Source organism: Perissodus microlepis, chromosome 6, assembly GCF_051167445.1.
Source record: "Perissodus microlepis isolate ML-2025 ecotype Zambia chromosome 6, ASM5116744v1, whole genome shotgun sequence".
Lineage (NCBI taxonomy): Eukaryota > Metazoa > Chordata > Actinopteri > Cichliformes > Cichlidae > Perissodus > Perissodus microlepis.
The window spans coordinates 36,560,119-36,573,654 of NC_140466.1; the positions used below are offsets into that span (position 1 = coordinate 36,560,119).

Consider the following 13,536-nt stretch of genomic DNA (forward strand, 5'->3'; position numbering starts at 1 on the left):
TAGGCAAACTGTCTCAAGTGGTTTCAAGAACCCAAACAACATGAGTGCATGAAGTCACTTTCTCCACAGGAACACAGAGATAGAAAATCTTATTTTTTTAGACCTTAAATGTTCAGCCATCCTCTGAGAGCACCGCTCTGACACGTTGAGAAAAAGTTTGAACCTTCTGGCCCTCGTTTCTTCACACCACCACAAATGCCTGCTTGAGGCTTATGACTGAGTTTTAGATTATAATTGGGCTTTGATGGGTTAAAGCAATGAAAGGGGCATTGCTAAAGATACTGAAACAAACCTGCCTGTGTATTATGTATACAGAAGACGGGCTGAAAAACAAGACACAGCTGGGAGCGGGGCGCAAGTAAAAACAGTTACAGGCAAACAGTCACTTCTAATTCTAGAATAAGACACATTAGAAACCAAACCTTCAACCAAAAATAGAAACTACTGAAAGACAACTAACACAGACAATCTAACAGTAACCACAGTGACAGAGATAAAGAAGACAGAAGACATGGGACAAAGAGAAACCAGGAACCCATGACATGACACAACGACAGATCCACTCACCCAAACTACCCCAAACTCTGGATCTGGTCAACAGTTGTCAAGATGCTGAAGGACAGATGGACACATGGATGGACAGGCTGTCTAAATCTTGTGGACAGAGCTAAGCAACCAAACAGCTGGAGCGACACTGATATGAGATATAAAGGATGCACAAATTATTATTTGCCATCTACTGAGAAACTTGACCCTGCTCCTTCACATCTGCCCAACTGTAAAGTACCCACCTACAGTGCAGTCAGAGGTGTAAGGATGGTGTGGGTATGTGTGTTTATTAAATCTATTTAATGAATGAATACCACTGCATATTAAAATATGAAATAGAAAAACATGTCCCCTCACTTACAAACAATTAAACCCATGAAAAAAATCCTTAAGTCCTTAAGAAATATTTATTAAAGATTTTTTTTTTTATTAAATAATATATATCAGTGCATTCCAGTCAGGTTATTATGAGAGTGAAAGCACTGGTAAATAAGTCACATTCTTAAAAAATAAATGAAGCCACGGTAAATAAAAAATCTCTTTGAGTTGATAGATACATAAAACAGTCATCAGTGTATGGAGAAGGAGCTATAATGCATTTGAATGATCGCATTAGAAAATGAAGGAAGCAAGACTGTACATGTGGACATACACTGATCAGGACAGTGAGTCATTCACAAACAGTGCATACAAACAAATCTGTGTTGAAACCACATTCATGCACAAATGTGAATACATTTAAAATGCTCTACACTATACATATCAAACAAATTAAAGGCCTAGCTGTCATGGAAAATTTCTTCTTCATTCCCAGTTTTCCAAAAGACCATTAACCAAAAATGCTCAACACTCTTTAATAAATACAAACACATCCTTACAGACTCAATGGTAGATTTTCCTGACTGTGCTGTACAGTGCAGATGAATCTTCCACAGCCTGTTCACCTCTTAATCTGTAATGATAAAAATACTGAATTATGAAGATTTTATAATAAGACTCTCACAATATTATGAGCATTAATTAAGGAAAAAAGTCATAGGAACAACAATCAAAGCAATAAACATTTTTCAACATTGTGGACAAATAAAGAGGCTCACCCTTGGGCTCCATTAATAAACTTGACAAGAGAGTATTCCACATCTCCCCCTCCCTCTTCCTCGTCTTCTTCATTTTGTCCTTTGGGTTTAGTGGGCATAATGTTGGAGTAGAGAGGATCTTCTTGGCTCTTTGAGAAACTGACACTGGCGTAGCAAAGGTCGTCCTGCTGCTCTGCTGCTGGAGCTGAAGGGCCATCATGTTCTGGAGATGCACTTTTCTGAAGAAAAAATGTTTCAGCAATAAGAATACTTGATCTCAAATTAATCCTACAGCAACAGGGTTGGACATCATAGAAAGAGTTGATCTGAGTGGACTGTATCTGTTTTTGGAGAGGTAAGTATCCCCAGCAAAAGGTGTTGATGCCATAAACTAAGTGAGTGAGAATGACCACCTGAAGGAAAATAACAGGAGGACACAGAGGAAGAGGACAGGAAAGAACAGGAAGAGAAAGGCATAGCAGAAAAGAAGGTTTACTTTGAGCGAAAAAGTAGCAAAGGGGGTAACGCTTCGAATTATTTTCCATGTGTGGACTAAAGGTTTAGCACATGGATGATATCTGTTATTTGTTTCCATGCATCCCCTTAGTTGAGTCCTGATAGAGGAGAACACATCTCAGCAACAAGCTTCTGCTATCACAGCTCCACAACAGTTTTACTTTTGTTGGAATCCTAAACATTTTCTTTTACCTATTTTATCTCTTTTACATTTATCTGTTTCATTTGTCTTTTTTTTTTTCTGTAATTCTGTGTAATGTAGAACAACTGTCCATCCATCCGTCCGTCCGCCCGCCCGTCCGTCCGTCCGTCCGTCTTCTTCTGCTTATCCAGGGCCAGATCGAGAAGCCCAGACCTCCCTCTCCTCCTCCAGCTTATCCCGAGAAACTCCAAGGCATTCCCAGGCCAGCAGAAAGATATAATTTCTCCAGTACATCCTGGGTCTGCCCCGGGGCCTCCTCCCAGTGGGACATGCCTAAAACACCTCACCCAAGAGGCACCAAGATGCATCCTTGTCAGATGCTCGAACCGGTTCCTTTCTATGTCGAGGAGCAGCACAGCTCCACTCTGAGCCCCTCCTGGATGGCCAAAGTTCTCACCCTATTACTGAGGGAGAGGTCAGCCACCCTTCGGAGAAAGCTCATTTCCAGTCGCTTGTATCCACAATTGTGATCACTTGTGATCATATGTGAGGGTAGGGATGTAGAGCGATAGTTCTAAGTTTAGATAGTTCTAAACTTAGAACCAATCCTCAGTTGGGACAACTGTGTGCAGCCATAACCAGAGATACTGCTACAGTACAGCTCTTTCACATTAGTTTTGTATTTAGCTTATGTGTGATGACCTTTTAATCACCTTTTCTTCCTTACCTGTGCGATGCTGTTTGTCCCGTCTTTGGAGAAAATGACTTTTAAGGGCCTCGTTTTTCTATACAGAACAGAGAACGAACATTGAACAATGAGCAGTGGAATTTCAGGAATCTTTGGATGACAACAGTGAAGAACTAATTGTAGTTAATTTTAAAAACTGATCTGCTCACCTTATGAATATGACTGCAGAGAGGATTACGATAGCCAAAAAGAAAATAGTCATCGATGCAATTGCAGCTGATTTCACTAAACCTGGGAAACAAACTCTGGATTAGTAACTTGATTACAGAAGTTTGGGTCTATTAAGAATGAACATAAAGTATATCAGACCAAAACCTTCTAGTTTATGACTCATGGACTGTGGTTTTACATCTAATTCCTGCTGAAGTGCCATTATTTTCATGTCCTAATGATGGGATTTTGTCTAAAAATATGAATACCACAGGGAACTTTTCATCTGAAGTCAGATCGGTCAGGAGGGCAGCTGTTTTCATTTTTTCTGAAGATATAATTAACATTGATTTGAAAATGTAGTTGGAAGTGAACAATTACCCCAACATTAAATGCAAGACAGATTTAAAAGACTTATAGAAACCTTACCCAATGTTTTGGGAGAGACTCCTTACTTGGTTTAAATTATTATATTGTCATATTGTCCACAGTGACAGTTGCCAAGGGTCTATGAAAATCACTACAACATATTTAAGACTAGCTATTACCAGGCTTTATTGGCTGAAGAACCGCATTACTGGAGGTTAGAGACTGTGCTAGTGGATGAGATGGTATAGTTTTTCTAACAAATGATTTGCCACAAACTGAAAAGTTCCAAGGTCGCATAAAGGCTGACACTGAAAGGCAGCATAAACGAGTAAGGTCACGAGTAGGGAAGTTCCTACGAGACCATTATAACACTTAAAAATGTAGGTTTTTCCTACAAAAAAATTGCAAAGAAAGTCAAGGTGTCAGTGAGTACAGTTTCCTTTAACATCACAGAAACTCAGAAACTGGGCAAACTCTGACAGGAAGAGGTCTGGCAGACACGAACCACAACTGAATCAGAGGACAAGTTTCTGAGAGTTAACAGCTTACGTGATAGGTCGCTCACAGGACAACAGCTTCAAGCACAGCTTAATAGTGGTCGTAGTAAAAAAGTCTCAGTTTCAACTGTGAAGAGAAGACTTTGAGCTGCATGTTTGACAGGACGAGTTGCAGCAAGAAAGCCATTGCTAAGACGTCAGAATAAGACAAAGAGGCTTGCCTGGGCCATGAAACACTGACACTGGACTACTGAAGACTGGAAAAAGGTCATATGGACTGATGAATCAAAATTTGAAATTTTCAGTTCATCACGCAGGATCTTTGTACGTTGTCGAGTAGGCGGAAGGATAGCTGCACAGTGGGTGGCATCAACTGTCAACCATGGAGGAGGACGTGTGATGGTCTGGGGCTGTTTTGCTGGATCCAGGATCGGTGACTTGTACAGAGTCGCCCTGAACCAAAACACCTATGACAGCATTCTGCTTATCCATGCAATACCCTCTGGTATGTGCCTAGTTGGTCAGGGGTTCATCCTACAGCAAGATAATGACCCAAAATGTAGTCCAAGCTATTCCAGAACTACACCAGGAAAAAGGAACAAGATGGGAAGCTTGAAACCATGAAGTGGCCAGCACAGTCTCCAGAGCTAAACCCCATCGAGCTAGTTTGGGATGAACTGGACAGAAGAGTGAAAGCAAAGCAACCTACAGGTGCTGCATGTTTATGGGAACTTCTGCAACAGATATGGGAAGAACTCTCTGAAGAATATTTTATGTCTATTGTAGAAAGAATGCCACAGGCGTGTTCAGCTGTTATATTTGCTAAACGTGGCTACTTTGATGAGTCAAAGGTTTAAAATACATTTTGGAAAGACTGGGATGATCTAAAAAAAACTTTTGACTGGTAGTCTACATTTTTCTATTTTTTGCATAGTATTATTATCTTTAGGTAATGCTGTATCTATTTATTCCTGATCTGATCTTATTTTCTCAATGTCAAAGTACTATAAGCACTGTCATCTATTTTGCGTGATTACAACTTCAACAAAAAAGAGAGAAATGGGGAGTTTAGCCATCTGTAACATCTTTGAACTGGTAAATGCTGTTTTACATTAATAAAGTAAGAACAATATAACAAGTATTTCTGGAACTGCCTAGCAAAGACAACGATGTTTAACTGTCTAGTTGATGAGTCACGCACACACTTAGATCCAAGTGTAATATTTCTACATGTATCAATGTTCAGGTCAATTTTTATTTATTAATTTCTGAAATGATGAAATGATGCAGAGATAAATGGGCAAATTTATAAATGTAGTCACTTACTTGCTGTAACAATCAGCTGTAAGGTGGAGTTATGATGTCCTCTTGTGTTCTGTGCAACACAGTAATAACTCCCAATGTGTTCGGGTCTGAAGTCAGTGATGGTGAAGTTCTGGCCTGATGCTTTTGCTGAGTCTTCATCCTCCTTGTACCAGGTGTAATTAGCTGCTGGGTTAGCATCACTGCTACAGGTCAGAGTCACCGAACTGCCCTCCACTATCTCAGCAGAGGGACTCACTGACACAGAGGGAAGCCTCGGAGGATCTGCAGCATATTGGAGACCAGTCGTCAATATTTGAAAGCCTTGTTTTGTTTAGGTTAATCAGTATTTTTTTTTTTTTTTTTACATTTTTAGAAACCCAATAATGCAGAGTCAGAATATATAGATTACATAAAACACATTGTTGTAAACTCTTTGCATGTACAGTACATTCAGAAAAGTGTTCACCACGCTTAACTTCCAGTTCCACATTTTTGTAATGTTACAGCCTTAAAGTTCTACACACAATACACCATAATGACAAAGTGAAAACATTTGCTAACCATTTAGAATAAGGCTGTAATATGACGAAATATGGAACAAGTAAAGCACGGAAAATACTTTCTGGATGTACTGTAATGCCAGTCTTAATCCAGTTTATCCTGTTCACACAGGGGCACAGTGACAGACTATAAATGGTGAGCATTAAAGCACACTAACAGAGAAAGAGAGAAACATTCATATTGACCGCTACTGCCAGATTAGAATTACTGATTAACCTCATATGCATGTCCTTGGACTGTGGGAGGAAGCCAGAGCACCAGGAGAGAACCCACACAGGGAAAACATGTAAACTCCACACAGCTGGCAAGAAGATTCAATCCCAGAACCTTATCATACCTATAATTATAGTTTAGCATGTTTGCATCATAGATCGTATAAAAGACGGGCATGACGTGAAAAAGGAGGGAGGAGAGTCCGACTATAAAACCATTTACTCACTGCCAAAGACTCAATCACAAGTCATTTGTCAGTTAGCATATAATTTTGAAAAAAGTATGACCAAAAATTCTGGTCTTTTTTTTTTAGCCTCATCTAGTGCTATCAAGTGAGTACTTAATAGAGCAATTATTAGCAACCAGACATGCTTTCTGAGCTGTTCACTGAAATACTTACACTCAACATCTATGTATAGAGTTCCGGACTGTGCTGGTCCATACAGATTCTCAGCTTTGCACGAGTAGTTCCCGCTGTCCTCAGAGCTGATGGAGGATAAATGGTACCTTCCCACTGGTCCATGAAGCAATAATTTGTTCTCCTTGTACCAGGTGTAATTAGCTGCTGGGTTAGCATCACTGCTACAGGTCAGAGTCACTGAACTGCCCTCCACTATCTCAGCAGAGGGACTCACTGACACAGAGGCAAGCTTTGGAGGATCTGGAGGAGAAATAGAAAATATACTAAAAAACATGTATTCCTGTTCCTGTTTGACCTAAAATTTGTGACATATTAAACCTTTTCTATAACTGAATACTGATAAAGGTTTTAGACCTGCAGCATTTACTCTGACTCTATGACTGTATCGGGGTTTGTAAGGTGTGGCCTTGTTTGGGTGTAAAAAAAAATTGCTGTTAAAACTATTAATTCTGCAAAGATAACTGTCTTCACTCACATTTCACATTGATAGAGATGACTTCAGATGGTCTTTGACCCAGCTCATTCTTAGCGGTACAATGATACTCTCCAGAGTCAGAAGACTGGATGGAGCTGAAGATGAGCTGTTGTTCTGTAGTGATTGGTTTTTTGTCCTTGTACCAGGTGTAATTAGCTGCTGGGTTAGCATCACTGCTGCAGGTCAGATTCACAGAGCGACCCTCCATTATCTCATGAGAGTTATTCAGCACCAGTACTGAAGCAAATTTTGGAGCATCTAGAAGAGAGAATATAAAGATTGATTAGATTTGATTTGATTTTAACAAACACAGTAAATAAAGCAATTTAATTATCAGTCATTTTCTGAATCTGTTATCTTCAGCATATAAACGTGTTGTGTATAGATCAATCGAGTTTCTCAGTCTTACCACTCTTACAATTCACAGGACAGACTTTACATCTGCAACTAACCCTCTGTGTAGTCAGAGCACTGCTGCTTATCTCTTGTTCAAAATTGCCACACAGGTACGAGTACCGCAATGCTCATTACATTGGTAACGGTATCTTCTAAATTAATTAAGCATGCTTTCCAAAAACAAATTTAATGATGATATGATAAGGCTATAATTCAGGTTGGTTGGATTAGGCACAAAAATGAATTTCTCAGCTTTTAGAATTGATTGTTTCTGTCATGGCTGTGTGCAGACAGGCAGAGAGGAAGGACCCAAAATGCAGGACTCACTGAGGCAAAGGTAAACTCAAAATAAACAGCTTTATTGCAGGTTGCAGACTGTACAGAAAACTAACTATACTGAGTAAAAAATAAACTAACAGGCAGGCAAAACAGGTAACAGAACACACAGCGTAAACTGAGGGTAAGCAGATATTAACGACGCAACAAAGAGCAAAGGCAAACACAGGGCTTATATACACTGGGGAGTAATCAGGGAATGGGAAACAGGAGGGAGACACAGCTGGGAGAAATTAGACTAACGAGACAGGGGAGAAGTAAAACTGAACACTCTGACATCAGACTGGGACTATCAATATAAAACAGGAAACACAGAACAATTTACAAAGACACAGACCTGACACTGAGGCAGACTGAAAGAATATAACACATGGAACCCAAAGACGACAGAGACTAAAAGAAGAATTAACATCAAACTAAACTCATAACCAGAACAAAACTGAAACCTAGAATAATAATAAGCAAAAAAGCATATCTTAAGAATCATAACATTACGGAGCCCCGCAAGGGACATGGGAGAAAAAAAATTAAGACGGACTTTTGCGAGATCTCGCAAAACAAACTCGGGATCTCGCAAAAGTGAAAACATTTCGGAGACCGTCTGCTCGAAGCCGACCGGGAGTTCGAGGCACGATGTGCCGGGAGAGCGGTGTTCCCCCCAGCTGTAGTAGGTCTCGACCTCCCGTTAGCTTCGAGATGGTGGGTGTCAGACATCTCCGAAAACGTCGGAGCACTTTTGCAAATATGTGATGTCTTGTAAACCGAGCAGATATTTGACGTTTAAACAGCTACATTCAACATGAAACCAGGAGATGTCCTTACTGAATCATCAGAGCTGAACAGGTGATGGAGAAACAGGTTTACCTTTTAGGTGACATGAATGAGTTGAAGGGAAGTTATGAACTGTTTCTGAGAGACAAATAACACCAGGATCTGTTTCTAAGTAGCTGACAGCTGGTAACTGTGCAGGGGCGGCTCTAGCAAAGTTTTGCCAGGGGGGCAGGTAGGGCATTAACAGGGAAAGGGGGGCACAAAGATGTGCTTTCTTATTCTCATTTAAAATGTCTGGCTGTTATTAAATAATTATCTGAATCTTACAACCAAAGGTTTTATCTGATGTAAAATGTATAGAAATCATACATATACCAACAAGACTGTACATCACTGTCACAACAGCATTTGTTTTCATTCAAAGGCTTTATGGCTTTAATACCTGGTGGGCAGGTCTTTAGTCAAAATGCCCGCGCCGATTTTTTGTCCCAGTCCAGCCCTGGGCACGACACGCAGTGAATTAATCTGAGAAGGTGCATCAAAAAATAAATGGCCGCACCAGCGGTGCACACTGCAAATTGGGACTTTCAGGTGTTTGGACCAATGTTTTATTTTCTGATCAAACCAGAGATCTTTAATGAGCAGCTGGATTTGTCTCGCATTAACTGGCTGAGTTAATACCAGTTAATGCGACATCGAAGCAGCTGGAATCCACAGCTGTGCGTGTTCATGGAGCTGCATTTTCACCTGCTGGACATCACTACCTGACAAGTTTAACTGTCTTCAGAACATTGCAGAGGCCTTATTGACAGTACTTGGCTCTAAATATCTGTGTGAGCAGATTTTCTCTCACATGAAGAGTGTACTCAGGTAGCCATCTGAATGGGCACTCAGAGACCTGTGTCTCTGAGACCAGAGATCACATTAACATGTGTGTCTCTGTATTAACAGACATGCCATATTGGATTAGTTTATTTTTCTTATCATTGTTGTGAGGAGACCATAAATAGCATTTGTATTTTCTGTTGTACAGTTCATTTGCTGTTATGGAGTTCTTGTTATGGATAAAAAGTGTCTTTTTTTTTGTTTCAAAATAGCTGATAACTATTCCCTGATAGCTGCCAACATCTGCAAACAAATATAATTCTAGAAAGTGGTTCTATATATTGTGTAACTGTTCATATAGCGCGTTATTCAATTTATTGCTAATGCAATCATATAGCACACTGACTTCTGAGGAAATTTTAAATGGCACTCGCCATCAGAAAGGTTGCCTACCCCTGATATAGAAAAACACCAAAATATAAGAAACAGAAAATGCTGGGTCAAAATGACCCAGAACTGTGACAGTTTGGTTTGAAATGGGTAATTAGTTCAAGTTTAGTTAACTCTTATTTATCACACGTTTAACATTGATATCCATATTGTGACTGCAGAATCATCATGTTCCTGAATTATGAAGAAAAAAAAAAAAGTCACATGAAATGGGCCTGGCAGTGAGAGAACGATGAACGATCTTTCCAAACTTCCAAAGGAAGAGCTCCTTGTTTCCTTACATGAAGCAGATTTCCTGCTCAAAAATCGTTCGGCGTACGGCCGTCTTTCATTAGAGTATATGACATCTTCACTATGCAGTAGCCTACAGCTGGGCAGTGAAAGGAGCTGATATATCCTGTCCTCTGATCACGAACACACAAAACTGAATGAAGGTTTCAGTTTTGTGAACCTGACTCGAACTATCGTCACTTTGAAGTTATTTATAATCTGTCAGAATGATAAAAGTCTGTGACTGAATCATGAAGTGAACTCACACACTGGTGGAGAGCGGTAATCCTCGTATCCTGTGAAAGCACAGGAGATGTTGTCTCCAGGATAAAAGCAGTCTGTATAAGTAGAAGTTTGCTGTTTTGTGTTTTTCTGTCCGTTCTTGAACCAGATGAACGAAAGACGACCAGCTGGACTGCAGCTGCTTTCACACTTCAGCTCTGTCTGAGACTCATGGACTGATATTATTCTGCTCACCTTCACCTGCAGAACTGTGTAAAATTAAAGTATTCACATTGTTAAACAGTCAAACTACAAAGACACCAACAAGTAAATAATTAACAACACAAGATTCAGTTTGTAAAATTCAACTGAATGAAATTATGAGTCACGTGTGTTGATCAGTACCTGTGACAGTCAGAGTTGTTCCAGGTAAACTACTCTTCCATTCAAATCTTTGTGTTTTGAATTTGAAGTGATACTCGGCTGAATCACTCTCTGTCAGGTCTCTGATTCTCAGAGTGGAGCGTCCTCTCTCTGTTTCAGTCACCTCAGCACGATCTGCATACTGGGAGTCTTCTGTGAGGTCCTCAGATCCACGACCAGAACGGAACCAGGATGTTGACTGGATTGGACTTTCATAACTGTTGTAAGTACAAGAAATGTCCACTGATGAGCCTTTGACTGCACAGATTCTTCTGTTGCTGTAATTCACTCTGTTGCATGAATCACCTCGGACACCTGAAACATAAAATGATTTTTAAGTCAGATTTAGAAAGTAATCACAGTGAGTTTGACTGTTTTTATTCAGATGTATGTAGTGACTCTACAAGATGGTTTTATGTTACTGAAATAAACTCACACACTGAAGGAGAGGGGAAATCTTCATGACCTCTTACAGCACAGGAGTAGCTATCTGAAGGCTTCAGATTGTCTGAATACCGATACTGATTTCTTCTAGAAATCTTGTGTCCATTTTTGTACCAGATGTAGGAGGGACGATAATTTAGTAGACAACTGCTCTGACAAGTCAGTGTTGCCCAGTTGTAATACGATGATCTGTCCACGTGTACCTGAAGAGCTGATTATGTGAAGAAATAATATCAGAGGAGAATTTTTAACATCCATTATCCATACGCAAACACACACAGTTATGTTCATAACAAGGTTTGACTGATGTGTAAATAAAAATGTTACCTGTGACAGTCAGAGTGACTCCAGGTAAACCAGTAAAACTTTTCTGGTTTGTTTCAAACCTGAACTTGTACACAGCTGAGTCGCTCTCTCTCAGGTCTCTGATTGTCAGAGTGCAGCTCTCCGAGTGAGAACTGTACGACACTCGACCTGCATATACTGGGTCTGTTTTCAGATCTTCAGGATTATAATTGTTCCATTTAGTGAACCAAACTCTTTTTAACACAATTATCCCCAAAGGGTATTTGAAGGAGCAGCCTATGTCCACTGTTGATCCTTTTACAGCACAGATCTGAGTAGAAGTGTAAGTCACTGCATAATCATTCTGACTCTGTACCACTGTAACACAGAACACATCAGAAACTAGATTAATGACAACAACAAACATATATTGTTTCAGTAAAAGTTCTGAGAACCTTTCCTCAGAATAAGCAGCACAGATTTATTGTTCCTGACATTTTTTTTTTTATCATGCATATGGTATTAAGTATTTAGGAAGGTATTTTTGTTGCTGTTGTTCTTGGTGTTTACATATGCGAGATCATCTGTCCATTCAGAAGTCTTCATCCAGTCAATTTCTGAGTGAGTTAATGATGTGATTTTTCTCTGAAAACAAGTCTTTGCAGGCTGTGAGAGTGTGAGCCAAAACAGTAAACCCATCCATCCATTCGCTGGCAGGGGGCTGCAGCCTATACCAGCTGTCTTACGGCAAGAGGCAGGGTACACCCTGGACAGGTCACAGGTCTGTTGCAGGACTAACACATAGACAGAGATATCCATTCCCTCACATTCACTCCCACATTCACACCTATGGGCAATTTAGTGTTTCCAATTAACCTAACCCCACTAACTGCATGTCTTTGGACAGTGGGAGGAAGCCAGAGTACCCGGAGAGAACCCACGCAAACACGGGGAGAACATGCAAACTCCACACAGAAAGACCCCGGCCTGACGGTGGAATTAAACTCAAAACAGTAAATCAGTATGTCAATATAAAATTGTACTTAGTAGTCAGTATAAGCTTTGTGACCGCCCTTGCAAGTAAAAACTGTAGCGTGTGTGTTTCTACTCTCTGGCTCTCAGCTGAAGAAGTGTCTTTAGAATATATCTCTTGACACAGTAAACCAAAAACAAGATAATAATAATAGTATCTGTGGGTTTGTTATTACAAATATGACAATTTGCATAATGCAAAACCATGTGTTTGTGCAAAAAACAAAGAAAAAAGAAAAGAAAAATGGCTGGGAATCCACTTTCTGTTTATCTGTTAGTTTCTGTTAAGAAACTTCAACCTAAGTTAAAGCAGCCTGAAAATTGTATTTGTCCATTAAATGCAGTGGAGACAATAAATAAAAAAAACCTTTTCTACAATCTGTATTCAGTTGCAGTATTGGAAATGCAAACCTTTAACAGCTCTGTGCTGCAGATGGTGTGGTGTAAAAAACAATCAAAAACAGTTCAGTTGTGATCTACCTCAAGACTGACTTACTATTACAGAATTACCTGGCAGCGAGAGAAGGAAGAGAACCAATCCAGTTGCTGCTGCAGTTGAACTCATGGCTGCTCCTCTCGTCTCATAAATCCCATCAGCAGGTAGATCACATAACATGTAACATGTTGTAAACCAGCCACGATTTCTGCCAGTGTTGAAGATGCTGTCTCTGAAGACTGTGCTTTCTGTGGTTGGAAAATGTAACAGAGTTATCTGGCTGTCTTCCTTCCTCTGTACATGCTTAACATGCATGAACAGACTTTAAACCTGTAAACCCCCGCGCTTAAATAAAGAAGTGATTCTCTCACAACACTTTGCATGCAGCTTTATGTTCTGAAAATATCACCTTAAGAAAAAAAGGACTGCCTCTGATACAACTGCTGAGGACAATAGAAAACATTTTAACATGAGTCTTTTTGAAGACTTCAAGCCTGACTTTATTAATGACATTGATCATTTTGAAAACTGGCCCATGAATAGATTTTAATTTAATTTGTGTTCATGGGTTCAAGTTCAGTTAAAATCTCTCTAGAGCTGTTTTTTGTCCAGAAGGAAGATAAT

The 13,536-nt window shown here is 39.8% G+C and overlaps 1 protein-coding gene across 1 annotated transcript; it reads right to left on the minus strand.

Annotated features, from left to right (window-relative positions):
* Positions 1 to 1,422: 1,422 nt before the first annotated feature.
* LOC146386119 (B-cell receptor CD22-like) lies at positions 1,423 to 13,235 on the minus strand. Its single transcript, XM_084932149.1, has 12 exons — positions 12,987 to 13,235; positions 11,487 to 11,822; positions 11,152 to 11,370; positions 10,698 to 11,030; positions 10,337 to 10,561; positions 7,023 to 7,280; positions 6,527 to 6,787; positions 5,374 to 5,634; positions 3,181 to 3,262; positions 3,011 to 3,068; positions 1,647 to 1,864; positions 1,423 to 1,501 (listed from the first exon to the last, which is right to left on the minus strand). Exons 1-12 carry the CDS (start codon positions 13,225 to 13,227, stop codon positions 1,432 to 1,434), a joined length of 2,562 nt encoding a protein of 853 aa, XP_084788275.1. The 5' UTR covers positions 13,228 to 13,235; the 3' UTR covers positions 1,423 to 1,431.
* Between the last annotated feature and the right edge of the window lie 301 nt (positions 13,236 to 13,536).

Coding starts and splice junctions, on each gene's coding strand:
- LOC146386119 (XM_084932149.1), bottom strand. CDS start 13,227: ATGCATGTTAAGCATGTACAGAGGAAGGAAGACAGCCAGATAACTCTG. Junction 7,281..10,336: donor TTACCGCTCTCCACCAGTGT/GTGAGTTCACTT, acceptor TCTCTCTTCTAG/ATGCTCCAAAATTTGCTTCA. Junction 3,263..5,373: donor ACAGCTGATTGTTACAGCAA/GTAAGTGACTAC, acceptor TTTGTTTCCCAG/GTTTAGTGAAATCAGCTGCA.